The 18500-nt window shown below is 37.2% G+C and overlaps 1 protein-coding gene across 1 annotated transcript in view; it reads left to right on the top strand.

Annotated features, from left to right (window-relative positions):
• The window catches only part of LOC124795477 (integrin alpha-4-like), a 554156-nt gene that overhangs the window by 337471 nt on the left and 198185 nt on the right, over positions 1-18500 (top strand). The window contains exon 14 of the mRNA XM_047259514.1: positions 1478-1589. Within this exon, the coding sequence (XP_047115470.1) occupies positions 1478-1589 (112 nt within the window). The remainder of the gene's footprint in view (positions 1-1477; positions 1590-18500) is intronic.

Genomic DNA, 18500 nt, shown 5'->3' with positions numbered 1-18500 from the left:
CTTGGCTAAACAGAATGCCCCTGGAAATCAACTTAGCAATTGACCTCTTAATAGAAACTTTCAGATGCTCACCATGCCATGTGTTGCATGGCCATGTCAGAGGTGATGTATTAATCACCCCATTTAGCACCACATTTCCTTGTGTAACAGCTAAAGATCTACACTTACATGTTTGACTGAACATTTCATTTAGGGCTGGGGAATACCATTCAAAATGAGATAAAATCTCCATGTTAGTGTGAGGAGCTTTCTCACACAAGCATCTGATTTCATCCTTAAACACGCAACTGAAGTTAAAACAATCCAAACAGTAAGGTATTCTTTATAAAGTCTCTCCCCAAAGAACTTTAATAACGTGTGACATTTCAGAGCATTGAATGTCAGCTACATAAAATCCTACTTACTTTTTATTCACTATCCAGGGAGTTCTGTACTAAACATTACATACAGTTTGATGACTACTCTCAAGATGACAAGCCTTCTTGGCCTTTTTAATGCTCTGACTTCTATTATACTTAAACTTGTACATTATTTTCTCTATCTTACAAATCTGTCGCTTAACACCCAATCTGAAGGGGAATGAATCTATTGGAGATATGCAGACTAAAAGTAGAAGACTCTTAGCACTTCTAAAATATCCTTCCCACCTTCAAAACTTTGACCACAGTCCAGTAATGTATCCTATTCATAATGTTACTGCTGCCATTTATAGCACTCAGCTATTTTAACGCTGCTTGCACTATGGAAAAATAAGCACAACTATTGCACTCTACTGTCACTCTCTTTGATGAAGTAGATCTTCCCAATGCTGAGGATGGTATTTATAATACCTCATTGAGAGTGAGGGATTATTTCAATGAATGTCAAATAAATGAGATGACAAGATTTGCAAGTTGCACGATATTAATTTCAGATGTTGGGAAGACAACAATAAGCTACATCAGGGTTGTAAGAGAAAGAGGACAGGATAATTCAAGTTTTTATTGAAATAAATCGAAACCATGATCTCAATGTTGAATAGCAGCAAATATGAATCAATGTTATGTATAGCAATTATCCTAATTAATGAGCTGAGTGGTGCAAGACTTACTACAATTTGGTAATGAGGTGATGTAATTTTTCATGTACACATCATGAATTGCATTGAACAAAATTGTCAGTGATCTATTAATGAGAAGTGAAAAGGATTTCTTTGTTGAATTAGAAGCTACATTTTTTTAACTATAATCAGACAATTTTCTAATGATTAATCATCAGTGTAAACTGCAGAAGTAATATCTAACAGCTGCTGCACTTTGTGATATATAATTTTACATCTCTGGACATTCTGTTTCATAATGAAATTTGTGGAACATAATGAATTACTTTTGGCTAAACATGCAATTTAAGATGCATAGTTATAATTAACTCTAATCAATTATAAGACATTTGTGACATGTAGAAATGAAACGTGTATTGCATTTTCATGCTGTTTTAGGAAGACAAAGGGAACACCGAATATAGCATCGTAATTGAGGCATCACAGACCTTAAATAATTATGAACAAGCACAAACTACTCTTCTAATAAAAACTAATGGGATGAAGACAGGTAAATACTTTCAGCTATGCTCTCCTGAAATATTATCATCAGTGTAAACATACAAAATTGATGCAAATCTGAAATTCTGACAATTAGTGTTAAGCTTCTAGAAACAAATGAACATTCTATAGTCATAACTTTTTTATTGGGAATGTACAGAGAGGAGAGAATATATGTGTAGTTTTCATTGTAAACTTTCCAAGTCACTATCTGATTTGAGCTTCCTTAGAACCAGAATGTAACAGGTAAATTCAAGGTCAGTTGTTTTGTATGTTTTAGCTATATATCAACCAATTAATTTCTCTCTCTTTCTGTTCTATTTATTTATTTATAGTCAATGTAGGAAAAGATAGATTGCTACTTACTATAAAATGAGACATTAAGTTACAGATGAGCACAATTAAAAGACACTTTCACATAAGCTCTGTGCCACAGCCGTCACTGGAAAAAGAAATAGAAACACACATAATTCATTCACACAACATGCACACATGCAGCTTGGGTCAGAACTGCCAGTGCTGGTGGTCATGTGTGCATAGGGTGTGCCTGCTTGTGTGAGTGGATGTTGTGTATTTCTCCTTCTTTTTCTGGTGAAGGGTGTAGCCAAAAGCTAGTGCATAAGGGTCTTTTAATGTTGCCTGACTGTAACTCACCTTGTCATTTCTATGGTAAGTAGCAATCTCTCCTTTCCTAAATTGGTGATTCTCCTATCTGGAATTTTCATTGTTTTATTTATTTATTGTTATAATTATGAACAAAAAGTTGCTATTTTTCTTGTTGAAATATATAGATTAGTACTGCACTGAAAGCTATAAATGGTCTTTCTAACAGAGAGAAGTAACAGTAAATACCAAAATTGTATTACAAATTGCCTGTTGGCATATGTTTGGGTTCTTCAGCTGATGTTTGATTCCGTATTTCTGGATTTCTGGAAGTGGCTTGTAGTGAAATTATGTGCTTATGGAATATCATTTCAGTTACATGACTGGATTCACGATTTCCTGTCAGAGAGGTCACAATTTGTAGTAATTGATGGAAAGTCATCAAGTAAAACAGAAGTTATTTCTGGCATTCCCCAAGGTAGTGTTATAGGCCCTTTACTGTTCCTGATCTATATAAATGATTTGGAAGACAATCTGAGCAGCCATCTTAGGTTGTTTGCTGATGACACTGTTATTTATTGACTAGCAAAGTGCGAAAGTTGGCAATTGACCCTAAATAATGAAAAGTGTGAGGTCATCCAAATGAGTGCTGAAAGGAATCTGTTGAACTTCAGTTACATGATAAATCAGTCAAATCTAAAAGCCATAAATTCATCTAAATACCTAGGAATTACAATTATGAACAAATTAAATTAGAAGGATGCATGGAAAATATTGTGGGGAAGGCTAACCAAAGACTGTATTTTATTGGCAGAACACTTAGAAAATGTAACAGGTCTCCTAAGGAGACTGCCTACACTATGCTTCTCTGTTCTCTTTTAGAATACTGCTGCGCTGTACAGGATCCTTACCAGATAGGATTGACAGAGTACATTAAAAAAGTTCCGAGAAGGGCAGCATGTTGCGTATTATTGTGAAATAGGGGAGAGAATGTTACTGAATTGATACAGGATTTGGGATGGACATCATTAAAACAAAAACGTTTTTCATTGTGGAGGAATCTTCTCACGAAATTCCAATCACCAAATTTCTCCTCCAAATGCAAAAATATTTTGTTGATTCCAACCGCGATGGGGAGAAATGATCACCATGATAAAATAATGGAAATCAAAGCTCATATGGAAAGATATAGATATTTGTTCTTTCTGCACACTATACGAGATTGGAATAATAGAGAATTGTGAAGGTGGTTCGATGAACCTTGTGTGTGTGTGTGTGTGTGTGTGTGTGTGTGTGTGTGCGTGCTATCAGATGTAACAGCAATGTAGTAGTATGTTAATTTATATTTTTATGCACTTTGATTGTTTTGACCATGTGGTCACAATGACTATTGGTAGTTTAATAGTAAATTAATCATGTTTACCCTTGTCCCATATCAGGTGTACGAGATCATTCTTGGACTAAATAAATAAATAGATCTGTATCCAGTCTTGCACTGATGCGAAAATGAGTTTCACTCAAGGAATTGTGGGTTTCTCTTTGTGAAAATCTGTAATATAAAATCTGAGCAGTCTAAGACCCCAAAAAATAATACTACACCTAATGACCAGTAGGAAAATATTGATGGATAAGTAGAATATGATTGTCTCAGACTGATGTAGTTATCCAGTGAGCTCCTGCTTGTCATGTTTGTGTGGAGTTTCAGTATGTGCTAGGACTGGAAGCCAGGGAATAATGGTTGGCCACAGTGTTACTGAGATTATCATTACAGCTTCATGGAACTGGATGCCAACCTTTTTTGCACTGAAGCTCCTGGCCCACACTGGGGCACAGTACAAACCAACACTACATACAAGAGCCAGTGCTGAAGTGCGTAATGTCCCCATTGAGCTGAGGTTGTTCTTGCTCGCATCCCTATTATATTATTTCTTGTTTTCATTTCATAGCCTACATCTTCCAAGTGGTATGTATATGTTAATATATGGTTCAGTTTTATTCCCAGGTATTTAGTGATTCTCTCATGTCTTGCGTGGCCCATTACATTTAGTGTTAGTTCTTTGTTTACTTCCCTATTTTCTATGTGCATCACTGTACTTACATTTGGGTTGATGATTAAATGCCATTCACTATAGTATTTTTCAAGGGTTTCCATACGAGTTTTAATTAATTCTTCTAATTTCTCAAAATACTTCACTTACACTGCTATTGCAGGGTCATTGGCATTAGGAGACATATTTAATTTTAAACTGGGATATCACATATGAGGGGATTGATGAGACTGGTGCCAGTGCTGATCCTTGCATTGTTCCATTTTTCAAAACCTTGTGTTTGCTTACTTTCCCATTTAGTTCTACTACAAATTTCTGTTTTCTTAGCATGTTTTTTAGAGGTTTCCCAATTTTCTTGCATTTGAGAGACTTCATTAACTTGTAGATAAGACCTTGAATCCAGACTGTGTCACAGGCAGATGTGAGGTCAAACAGCACCACTCTAATCTACAAATTATTTTGAAAACCTCACTCTAGATTGGTCGTGACGGCTAGGACTTGGTCACAGTAGCTTCTGTTCTTTCTGAACCCTCCCTGTATTATGGTAGTATCTGGTTGATAATTGGTCTATTTTGCCCATTAGTACTCTCACAAATAGTTTTTAAGTAGTGCACAGCTGTGAAACTGAGCTGAAGGCTTTTGGGTGGTCTTCAGTTTTTCCAGGCCAATGGAGAGCATTAATTCTAGATTTTTTTAATAGTTTTGGAATCATACCCACATTTATGATCGTTTCAAATAATTCTGCTAGCCACTTCACTGCATCCTCATGAATATTCTTCAAGAATTCAGGGAGTAGTTCTTCTATGCCAGCTGCTTTTCCATTTTTGGTGTGTTTTAGTGAATTTTTGATTTCTCTATCTGTTATTTTACAAGCCAGCATAGTCTCATCCTCACAGTCATTCATTGCTTCTTTCATGTTCTCCATCATTATTTTGTTTTTCTCTATAGTCACAAGTATTTTTGAGGACTTAAGTATGCTAGAACTATCATGGTTTGGAGTTACTTTGCCCATTTACCTGGGTTGATGAGTGGTTTCTCTTATCTTCCTTAGGAGTCCCCAACTTCTGTGGCTCGAGTATGTGAAATCAATATTTTCCATAGTCTCATGCCATCTTTTCTGTCATTCTTCATCCAGAAGATTGATTAATTTTTCTTTACGTTCATGGCTTTCAGTTCTATTACACTCTTTCAGAAGGGCTGTGCATTCTTTAATCCACCAAGGGGGTCACATTCCTCATAGCAATATTAAAGCATCAGTTTCATAAATTGTATGCAGTTGTTTGGTATCAGAACTATTCTTCTTACTGTCTTTCCAACATTCTATGAAAATAGGTGCCTCTGGGGTTTTCCTGAATTTCCAGTTCTTAAAAGCTTTTCTTCTTACAATGGGTAATTAGAGCCATAGTCATGAGTTGATTACACAGTGTTGGCTCTTTGGGAATCGAGTTAAGACTATACTTTGTGTTGATTTTGTCACAAAGCACAGATCAGGTGATTTTGTTGTGCCCCTAGTCCCTGACTAGAAGGAGCCTTGATCTTTAGCATCATATACTAAATGGCAGTTGGTCAAGTCTGCCCAGTCTCTTAGTTTCAATCTGTCTTCATTGCAGATTGCATAGCCCTATCTATGATGGTACAATTTAAAGTCACATTTCCAGATGATTTGGTGCTGTGGGTTTGGTAACACTAACTTTTCCAACTTAGTGATGAGGTTTATATATATAGAAAGAAACACATATGTCTGCTTGTGTCTGTATATGTGTGGATGGATATGTGTGTGTGTGTGAGTGTATACCTGTCCCTTTTTCCCTCTAAGGTAAGTCTTTCCGCTCCCGGGATTGGAATGACTCCTTACCCTCTCCCTTAAAACCCACATCCTTTCATCTTTCCCTCTCGTTCCCTCTTTCCTGAGAAGCAACCACGGGTTGCGAAAGCTTGATATTTGTGTGTGTGTTTGAGTATTTTTTATTGTGTCTATCTACCAGCACTTTTCCATTTGGTAGGTCCGTTCTTCCCAGTACCTCTTCATTTTCTTGCCAACTGCTCATCTCTACTCATCTCTCCACACTCTCTTGGGTCGAGGTTTTGGCTCATCTTCTTCATAGTTTGCGTTTCCTATAAGTAGCCTAAAGTGATTCCTGTCACATATTATTTCTTCTGTAACACCTATTTTGTTGGCATCTTTCTTTACTGCTTCTATCTACCCTACAGTTTTTTTTTTCAGCTTACTAACGTAATTAAAAATTTTCTTTGTAATCCGTGTCTCTTCCATTCGTTTTAAACGTCCATAAAATTTTAGCCATCTCTTCCTCATTGTATCTGTGATCTTTTCTGTATTTTTGTGTAGGTCTTCATTTCTCCTTTTAATCCACCTATTTTCCTTGTTTTTTTTTCAGGACCTAGAATTTTTCTTAGTATTTTTTTCTCTCTTTTTTCTAATTCTCTTAATTCACCTTTCTTATTCAATGTTAGGCACTCTGATCCATACGTTGCTTGTGTCCTAATAACTGAATTATAATGTTTAATCTTTGCTTGTATGGATATTGATTTCTTATTGTAGCAGTTTTATGTTAATTTATATGCAAATTCTAACTTTTTTATTCTTTCTTTATTTGTTGTGTTATCCAGTCCATTGGCTTGAATCCACTCCCCCAGGTATTTGAATCTATCACCTCTTTTAATTTTTCCATACTTTGTTTTCATAAACTTTTCTGTATTACGTTTGTGTTCTATGTACTCGGTTTTTTCATAGGATATTTTTAGCCCAGTCTTTTCAGCAATCTCGTGTAACAGATCAAGCATAACTGTTGTGTCTGTTCGGTTTTCAGTTAAGAATGCCATATCATCTGCATTGGCTAAACATTTCACTTCAAATTTGTTCTTTTCTTGGCCCATACTCATACCCTTTGTGCCTCTGTTTTTTAATGTGCTTTCCCATGTTTTTACTATTTTATCTAAAACCAAGTTAAAGAGAATTGGGGACAGTCCGTCTCCTTGTTGAAATCCTGTTTTGATTTTGAATGGTTCAGAAATTTCGCCTTGAAACTTAATTCTTGATGCTGCATCTGTGAGCATTTGTTCAACAAGTCTTCTGCTGTTTTCATCTATCCCTGATTCATAAAGTATCTGGAATAGTGTTCGTCTGTCAACTGAGTCGTAGGCCTTCTTGAAGTCTACGAAAGTAACTACTGTATTTTTATTCTGCATAGCTCTCACTCTCAAAATTGTTTTTAAATTAAGAATCTGTTCTGCACATGATCTACCTTTTCTAGATCCTGCTTGATAATCTCCTATATTAGGTCCTGCTTGCTTCTCTATTCTATTTAAAAGTGCTTTAGAAAGTATTTTGTATGTCACTGGTAACAAGGATATGCCCCTGTAGTTGTTGGTGTATGTTTTATCTCCGTTTTTATGGAGAGGGTGGATCAATGCTTGTTTCCAGTCACTGGGTATGATTCCTTTTGTCCCAGTGGCTTTAATTACTTTGTGAATTTTCTGCTTTGCAGATAAGCCCCCTAGTTTCCACATTTCTGCTACTATTCCATCCTCACCTGGTGCTTTGTTATTCTTCAATGCTTTGATAATCTTTTCTATTTCTTCTACTGTAGGTGGTTCTGATGGTGGATTTTCATGTAGTGGTTTTTGAAACTGTAGCCTGTCATTAGGATCCTCACAATGTAATAGATTTTCAAAGTATTCAGCTAAAATTTGGCAGTTCTCTTTATTGCTTAAAACCATTTTTCCATTTTTATCTTTAAAATGTAAACTTGGAGACCGGAATCCTGTTAAAACTTCTCTGAAAGTCTTATAGAAGTCTCTAGTGTTGTTCCTTTTAAAGTCTGAATCCATTTATTCTAATCTGTCTTTGTCATATTTTCTTTTCACTGATCTGATGATTTTTGCTGTCTTTTACCTTTCTTCTTTGAACTCTTCCCAGTATTTGTGTTTCTTATTACTGTTCCATTTCTTCCATGCCTTTAGTCGATTGTCAATTACTTCATCACACAGCTCATTCCACCATCTGTGTTTTGGTATTCTTCGTGGCTGTCCCACTTCTTTAACTGACTCTAGCATTGTTTCTTTAATTTCTTCCTAATCATCCATTTTTCTTGTGTTTAGTATATGACAGAATTTGTCCTGATTTTGGATGAGAAATTTAGTGTTTACTCTTGGAAATTTTCTTGGTTTTGGTTTAGGTTTGTTTGGGTGGAACATGGTCTTTATTTTTGTCAGATAATGGTCTGAGTCTATGTTTAGGCTCTTCCTCAATCTGACATCCAAGATTTCCTTGTAGTTGCAAGTCATTATTGCCACCTGGTCCAACTGATATTCACATTGATTTGGATTAGGTGATACCCATGTTTTTTTCTTTCTTGCAGGTTTCCTGAAACATGTTGACATTAGTTTCAGATTAAACTGTCTACAAAAATCTCTATCTACAAAAATTTCTGTTGGTTCTTGCATGTGCTGGATAATCTCCAACTACTGATTTAAGTTTTATTTCTTTGCCAACTTGTGCATTTATGTCTCCCACTAAAATTTTTATATGTTCTTTTGGTAATATGGATGTTTTGTGTTCTAGCATTTCCCAAAAATCTTCCACTTTGTCAACATTTGTTCTGTTATGTTGGTTAATAGGTGCATGTGCATTTATAATAGTGTAACGTTTATTGCCTGACTTGAACATGAGAAATGAAATTCATTCTGATGAGGAGCTAAAATTAGTTATTGATTCCGTAAGTTGCTGTTTGACCATAAATGCGGTCCCTAATATAGTCGTATTCTTGGAATTTTTAATGGCTGGTCTTCCTTTGTAGATCCTGTATCCACCTGATTCAAATGCATTTTCATCCAGATACCTTGTTTCTTGAAGAGTAACGTAAGTATGCTGCGTTGATTGAGAGTGTCCATTAGGTGTTTTAGTTTTCCAACTTTCATAAGTGTGTTGATATTCAGAGTCCCCAGTAGATGTTTTTTCTTGGGTCTTATCTTTGAAGAAGATGATGTTCTAGGCTCTCCAGAATCCAAAGGCCTAGTTGCACCACCATGAATAGCGATGGAAGATTGGTTACTTCCTGGAGTAGTTTTCCTTTTGAAATTTACCATCATGTCTTAGGTTAAAGTTTGGTTTGGGGAAAGGTAGTTGAACCTTTCAATGATAAAAATTCAAGCATTTAGCTTAGAATTATTAGTGAGGCTGCCACTAACATGTGGGACAGAGGCCTTTTGTATCTGCCCACTGTGGGAACAGACACTACAGTCTGGTGCTTTTATACAAAAGCCTGCTTCTTCTGCCAGTTCCACCGTCCTGATGATCTTCATCTCCAACTTCACTGCCATTGAGGTCTTCACCATTTCCCTGGCAAGGGACCCTCACGAAGTACTATCATCCAGACCAGGTGAACCAAGGTTTTTTAACGAGGTGTTACTCCTCCCCCTCCTCCTTTTTCAACCGGGCTTGGGACCGGCTTTGCCAGAGTGTATATATATATATATATATATATATATATATATATATATATATATATATATATATATAAAGACAAAAGGATGTGGGTTTTAATGGAGAGGGTAAGGAGTCATTCCAATCCCGGGAACTTACCTTAGGGGGGAAAGAGGGACAGGTATACACTCACACACACGCACATATCCATCCGCACATATACAGACAGTCTGGTTGTGTCTGTATATGTGTGGATGGATATGTGTGTGTGTGTGTGTGTGTGTGTGTGTGTGTGTGTGTGTGTGTGTGTGTGTGTGTGTGTGAGTGTATACCCGTCCTTTTTTCCCCCTAAGGTAAGTCTTTCCGCTCCCAGGATTGGAATGACTCCTTAGCCTCTCCCTTAAAACCCACATCCTTTCGTCTTTCCCTCTCCTTCCCTCTTTCCTGATGAGGCAGCAGTTTGTTGCGAAAGCTTGAATTTTGTGTGTATGTTTGTGTGTGTTTGTGTCTTTCGACTTGCCAGTGCTTTCGTTTGGTAAGTCACATCATCTTTGTTTCTTGATATATTTTTCCCACGTGGAATGTTTCCCTCTATTATATTAATATCATTAATTTGAACCCAACAATTACGTTTGTTATTGTCACTGTTGCATTTTGAAATCTTTCCTGTCGTCTTATTATCTCTTCGTGAGGTCTTTAAATATGTCTGCTTGTGTCTGTATATGTGTGGATGGATATGTGTGTGTGTGTGAGTGTATACCCGTCCTTTTTTCCCCCTAAGGTAAGTCTTTCCGCTCCCGGGATTGGAATGACTCCTTACCCTCTCCCTTAAAACCCACATCCTCTCGTCTTTCCATCTCCTTCCCTCTTTCCTGATGAGGCAACAGTTTGTTGTGAAAGCTTGAATTTTGTGTGTATGTTTGTGTGTGTTTGTGTGTCTTTCGACCTGCCAGCGCTTTCGTTTGGTAAGTCACATATATATGGCTGCGTGCCATACATCCAACTACTAAACATCATGATGGTACAACAAGAAAAATCTCATTACCCCGGGCCCCAGTCAATAGACTGGGATCGTCATGAGCATCAGATTCCGGGGGCTCACGGACATCATGAGAAGAATCGAAGCTTCTCAAACTCCCTCAAGACCAAATGCAAACACTACATTGGCACACTCAATGTGAACACACTGATGAAGACAGGAAAGATGAAACAACTGACAGACACTCTCGAAAAATTTCAAATCAAAATATGTGCACTGCAAGAAACACGATTCACAGATGAAGACCATTTCAACACAGAGAATTTTGGAATATACAAAGGAAAACCATCGAGACAACTGAAAAACCTAAGGCTTTTTGGCACAGGATTTGCAGTACACAGGTCCATCACGGACAGCATAATCGACATTTCGTCACCAAACGAAAGAATCAGCACCATCACAGTGAAATCAGCCAATAAATCCTACACAATAATCAACGCACATGCACCAACTAATGACTACAACAGGAAAAACCCAGATGAAATTGTTGAATTCTGGACGACAATGGAAGAAACTATCAGAAAAATTCCTGCACATAGAGTCAAAATAATACTGGGAGACTTCAACGCTAAACTCGGAAAAGAAAAGATATACAGACATATCACAGGAAAACATTCTCCACACAAGGACACCAACAAAAATGGAAAACATCTGATAGACTTTTGCAAAAGCCACGACCTCTCCATTATGTCAACAAAATTCATGAAACCAACACAAAAACTTACCACATGGAAATTCCCCAGCAGAAAGACTCACAAAAAGAAATTTTGAACATAGACACCCGTAAAGGCTACTTCAACTCAGACCACCACCTACTATAGATCAGGATTCTTCTTTTGCCCAAGAAAAAGCTCCATAAGAACAAAATTGTTAGACCAGATCCAGAATACGTTACTTTAAACCAGACACAAATATTACACAAAATTAAAATGGAGAGAACGACAGACTGGACACAACTTTCACGAAGAATCCGAGAGGCCATGAAACTAGCAAAAGCACCACACACACGGAAACACCGTTGGTGGAACCACACATGTGACCAAGCTATTGACCAATGAATCAGTGCATGGATAAAATTTAGTAGCCATAAATCCCAAGAGAATTGGATGAACTTCTTGAAAACACAGAAGCAATCAAGCAAAATCATTCACAGTGAAAAATGACAGTATGACAAATAGCGACTGACAGAGATCGAATCGGACTTCATGAAGAACAATACAAGAAACTTCTACAGAACATTCAGAGAAAATATGACTGGATATCAACCACCCAACTTGTGCTTCAGAAGACCAGATGGAACCCTAGAAACCAATACCAAAAACAATTGTGACATTCTGGCAAAGTACTTTCAAAAACTGCTCAATGCGGACCCCCCCCTATGGAAGAAATGATGACAGAAATGAGCACATACAATCCAGTTAGTGAACCTCCAACTCTAGAAGAAGTTAAAGAAATAATCAACTTTCAGGATAGTAGTTGTTGTGAGTAATTCCAGAATGACCAGGGATATAATTTACTGATTCTCTGTAACTAATTTTATGTCTCAAGCATTTGTCAAGGCTATACCCAGTAATAGACTAGTATAACAGTGTCTGAAACAGTGGCCATGCACTAAAAAAAAATTAAAAAATATATATATATAAATAAATAAAAAAAGAATACACTACCATTGAAGAGTGATACTAAATTCGATACAATCTGCAACTGAATACATGAGGACAAAGTCTATATCACAAATGTAAAATTTCAAACACTAATTTAGCAAAAAAACAGGTGAAAAAGCATGACTACTGCTGAAATATGGGGAAATGATTCACTGAAAGATATTGCTGCCTACATTTACAGGATATGTAGCTGTAGCTCACAATTGACTGTGAAAAGCACTGAAACACTGCACACAGGATTCATAAGGCTGCAAAACTTCTCAAAAATATAACTTCTATACCTACATAATGAAATTACAGAACGAGTGTCTTTGAACAAGGATATGATTGGCATACATTTTTGAGAAGTACATTTGACAACATAGTGTGAATTTCATGTAGTACTAACAGATGTTCAAAAATGCACCTTATATATCACAATACATAGGACAGTAAAATATGTACATTAAATAAGGGCTAAAATGGTCACCCAACCCCAGATGCATGTTGTCTGTCTAGTGGTTCACAATGCCAGCAAAAATTTAATTTTGTGCATTTCTTAGCATGCTGTCACAATCAACTTTTTATGATATATAATCTTAAAGAAATATTTAACAAAATAATTCATGGCATAGAAATTACCCAGACTACGCTTATAAAATGTTTGAGCACGAGAGCACTTAATGACTTTCAACATACCATACCCTCAATTTCAAATATATTTGAAATTTTTTCTCACTGACACCCTAGCAAAGTAATGAAAGGAAAAAACTTAATCACTTACTTCAGTTCTGATGATCATACATACATGACATTTTAATTTATTACTTCTGTACCACTAACTTTATTCAAAGCACATTCTTTTCCCGGGTTAAAACTTAAAATAAACAGTTTGATCCATACACTATTTGCCAAACATATCCTACATGAACAACCTAAAGCAGTTATAACATTTTTGCGTTATCAGTTTCGGTTTAGACTTTTCATTATTCTATGGGAAAATAATAAAAAACTTAACAAAACCAGCATGATTAGGGTTTTACATCATCACTCATAATGGTTTTACATACTTACTGCCAAGTTAATACATTAACTCATTTGTAAAGTGGTTAGAAATTTGAAGCTGGGTCACTGGTTTTCCCTTATTGGGACCCAGTGTAGCATTTGAGAAACATTTGTCTGCTTGGTCTGCATTTTCTGTTGATATAGCAAATATTGTCCTTTTCAGATAGAAGTTTTCAATAAGCTTTCTTTCTTTGCCCGAATGGTTATAATCTTACTGTTGCCAACAAATAGGACTCTGTTCTTTTCCTGCAAATTCTATGAGTGCAAAATCATTCATTTGTATTCTTTAATCATCATCAATTTTTAAGACCTTATTTTCTTCAAACTCTGATGTTTTAGGTCTAGAAATCAGTATTTCACCTAAATCTTTACAGTCAAACCCAACTTGTAAAAACACTTTACCATTTTGCCATCTTCTGTGTCAAAAGATATATAAAATGTAAGTTTTTTTGCATTTCTGCCTCTTTCTCAGATTTAATTTCCTGTAAGATCACTTTTATCCTGTAACTGATTGCTTGTTACAGACACAGCTGTGATATAGTAAGACTGTTTTCAGCTGTTAGTGGATATCTTCAGATCCAGAAATATAAAACAGAAATGACAAAGTAAGCATCAATACATTCTTATATGAGGTCTGTGCAAATAATTGTGGAACATTCATAATTTCATGCCATTGGTGTGTTGGAGCAAAATGTAGCTGGCATTCCTTCTCGTGCCTATGTTTAACATGTAACTGCCAGAAGTTTCATTGTTTTATGTCTGTTAGTTATTGTTGAGTGGTGTATTGAGTAGAATGTTGAATTGCACAGTTTGCAGATTTTGAGACAGCAGAGAGAGCCACACCAAATGATGCAGGAAGCCTACAGTGATGAGTCCTTAAGCCATACCTTTTGTTGAAAATATGCAATCATTTAGTTCCAAGACATAGAGCAATTGTGGGCAAAGTTTAAACAATTGTAAATCATGTTGTGGACGAGTATGCGCCTAGTAAGCGGATTAAGGAGGAAAAGACCTGCCATGAATTAGTGATGAAATCTGGAAAATGCTGAGGAATTAAAGGCTGTCACACTCTCAGTACAAAAGAAGACACAAGCAGAGATTAGTAGACACTTCTGTATCTGTGAAAAGACATATACGCAAAGCATACAACAGCTACCACCATCATACCATAACTAAAGATCTGCCATTAAACCCAGAAAAATCCTGGTCCTATGTAAAATCGCTTGGCAGGTCTAAGGCTTCCATCCAACCACTTGTTGATCAGTCTGGTTTGACAGTATAAGATAGCAAAAGGAAGGCTGAAGTTTTAAATTCCACATTTCAGCTATTTTTCACACAGGACAATCATGCAAATGTATTGTCATTTGACCATCACACAGATTCTCCTGTGGATGACATAGTAATGAGCATTCCTGGCATAGAGAAACAGCTCAAAGAGTTGAAAATAAATAACTTGCAAGGTCTGGATGGAATTTCAGTTCGGTTTTACAAAGAGTGCTCTATGTCATTGGCCCGTTACTTAGTTTTCATTTATTGTGAATCCCTCCACCAGTACAGAGTGCCAAGTGACTGGAAAACAGTGTAGGTTACTCCCGTATATGAGAAGCATACCAGACTGACGATATTACAGATCAATATCCTTAACATTGATTTGCTGCAGAACTCTAGAGCAAATTCTTAGTTCGAATATAATTAATTTCCTAGAGACCAAAAAGCTCATGTCCATGAATGAGCATGACTTCAGAAAGTATTGCTCATGCAAAACACAGCTTGCTCTTTTCTCACATGATATGCTGCAAACTATGGATAAAGGGCAACAGGGAGACTCCATGATCTAGATTTCCGAAAAGCATTCGATGTAGTAGCCCAATGCAGATTGTCAATGAAGGTATGAGTATATGAAGTAGGTTCCCAGATATATGAGTGAGTCGAAGGCTTCTTAAGTAATAGAACCCAGTATGTTGCCCTTGATGGCAAGTGTTCATCAGAGACATGAATAACATCAAGGTTGCCCCAGGGAAGTATGATAGGACTGTTGCTATTTTCTATATGTGTCAATAGTGAACAGGGTGGGCAGCAAACTGCAGTTGATTGCTGATGATGCTGTGGTATACAGGAATGTGTTGAAGATCAGTGAATGTAGCATGACACAAGATGACCTAGACATAATTTATAGTTGGCGTGATGAATGGCAGATGGCTCTAAATGTAGAAAAATGTAAGTTAATGCAGATGGTTATATGATAGCAGAACAAACACTGGTATCAGTTACTTCTGTAAAATATCTGGGAGTATGCGTACGGAATGATTTGGAATGGAATGATCATATAAAATTAATTGTTGGTAAGGCAGGTGCCAGGTTGAGATTCATTGCAGGTCAGGTTGACAGAGGAGATAGAGAAGATCCAAAGAAGATAGGTGCATTTCATCACAGGGTTAATTTGTAAGTGTAATATGGAGATCAGAACATCCCCCAGGCTGTGGCTAAGCCATGTCTCCACAGTATCCTTTCTTTCAGGAGTGCTAGTTCTGCAAGGTTCACAGGAGAACTTCTGTAAAGTTTGGAAGGTAGGAGACGAGATACTGGCAGAAGTAAAGCTGTGAAGACCAGGCGTGAGTCGTGCTTCGTTAGCTCAGATGGTAGAGCACTTGCCCATGAAATGCAAAGGTCCCGAGTTCGAGTCTCGGTCGGGCACACAGTTTTAATCTGCCAGGAAGTTTCGTAATACAGAGATGTTTAGCAAACTCAAGTGACAGACTCTGCAAGAGAGGCGCTCTACATCGCAGTGTAGCTTGCTGTCCAGGTTTCAAGAGGGTGTGTTTCTGGATGAGGTATCGAATATATTGCTTCCCCCTACTTATACCTCCCAAGGAGATCATGAATGTAAAATTAGAGAGATTCAAGCTCACACGGAGGCTTTCCGGCAGTCGTTCTTCCCGCGAACCATACGCAACTGTAACAGGAAAGAGGGGTAATGACAGTGGCACGTAAAGTGCCCTCCACCACACACTGTTGGGTGGCTTGAGGAGTACAGATGTAAATGTAGATGTAGATGTAGATGTAGATGTAGAAACAAACCCATAATGTTTGTATACAGCTTTATTAGGGCCCTGCTACACACAGTCACATCATTTAAATATCTGGGCATAACATTGTAAAGTGATATGAAATTGAACACACATGTGAAGATTGTGGTATGGAAGGCAAATGGTCGACTTTGGTTTGTTGGGAGAATCTTAGAAAAGTGTGATTCGTCTATAAAGGAGACCACATATAGGATGCTAGTGGATTCTCGATTACTGCTCAAGTGTGTGGGATCCCCACCAGGTCAGACCGAAAAAAGACATCGAAGTGATTCAGAGATGATTTGCTACATTTGTTACTGGTAGCTTTGATCAGAATGCAAATGTCAGAGATATGCTTCAAGAACTCAAGTGGGAATCCCTGGAGGAAAGAAGATATTCATTTTAAACAACACTGCAGAGAAAGTTTGGAGAACTGGCATCTGAAGCTGACTGTTGAATGATCCTACTGCTGCCAACATACATTTCATGTAGGAATCATGAAGATAGATACAGAAAAATTAGAGCTCATATGGAGGCATATTGACAGTCATTTTTCTCTCACACTGTCTACTAGCAGAACAGGAAAGGAAATGACTAGTAGTGGTACAGCGTACGCTTTGCCATGTATAGTTTGGTGGCTTGCAGAGTATGTATGTAGATGTAGATGGGGATGTTCACACTGTTTAATAATGGCAGGATGGAAGTTAGAGACGACCCTCATTCAGAATGTCCTTTGATGCCTACTAGCAATGCTCATATCAGGAACATCAGCGAAAATGTGAATGCCAATTGAAGACTGTCCATGACAGGATGCTCTTTGATGGCTACCAACGCCACTCATGTCAGGAATGTAGATGAAATTTTGCATGCCAATTGGAGACTGGCAGTCTGAGAGGTTGCTGAAGAATGTAACAATTCAGTTGGATCATGTCATGAAGTCCTGACACAAGGTCTTCGAATGAATCACGTTACTGTCAAGTAGGTCCCACAATTTGAGAGTCAAGGCCAGGAAGACCTTTACCTCACAATATGTGAAGAGCTTTTGGATCATGCAAATGAGAATGAGATGTTCCTTAAGACAATCAGAACAAGTGATGAGATGTGGGTAGTGGTTATTATGTTGAGACTACAATTCAAACTTCACAATGGAACAAGGAAGGTTCTCCAAGACCAAAGGAAGCTCATCAGGTCAGATGAATTATCAAAGTCATGCTAATAGTTTTTTTTTACTTTGGAGAATTAGTTCATCATGAATTCATGCCACAGGGACAAACTGTTAATTGATGGTACTGTCAGGATGTTTTGTGATGCCTGCAAGAAAAACAGAGAAGGAAATGGCCTGCTATGTGGTGAGACAATTCATGGCTCTTGATGCATGATAATACATCTACAAACTTGCCCATGTTGGTGCGTGACTCTGCACAAAACATGAAGTCACTCTACTGCTTCATCCTCCGTAACTCTCCAGGCCTGGCCACTGTGAACTTCCTTTTATTTCCAAAGTTGAAAACCCCATAGGCCAAAGATTTGCATTGATAGACAAGATAAAGGAAAATTCATAGACGGCACTTTGTGCGATCCAGCAATAAGTGTACCAAGACTGCTTCCAGGAGTGGAAATGGCAGTGGGAGTGGTGGATCAATTATGGAGGGCAGTATTTTGAAGGAGACCATGCACGACAAGTAAATGTTAAGCGTAGAAGAGTTTTGTGAACAAAGTTCTGGAATTTTTTGAATAGACTTCATATGTTACTAATAGGTGCCTAAATTATATGAGAATCTTCAAAATATTCATCTACAAAAATCTGATGAGAAAACAGCAAAATGCCAGCTGTTTAAAAAACTGTATAACATATTTAGATGAAATTGACACAATGTATGCTGTGTTAGTGAATGAAGTTACGAAAAATAATAGTTCCTCCCTGGATTTGATAGTAGTTATTTTAATTTGATTTTAAATGGTTTCAATATCCATACATCCAAGGTCTTTAGTCAGTCACTAAACTCAGCTAGTTA

This window comes from Schistocerca piceifrons, chromosome 4 (genome assembly GCF_021461385.2).
Source record: "Schistocerca piceifrons isolate TAMUIC-IGC-003096 chromosome 4, iqSchPice1.1, whole genome shotgun sequence".
NCBI lineage: Eukaryota > Metazoa > Arthropoda > Insecta > Orthoptera > Acrididae > Schistocerca > Schistocerca piceifrons.
The sequence above is the reverse complement of the archived record's forward strand: the minus strand, read 5'-3'. Positions and strand labels throughout refer to the sequence as shown.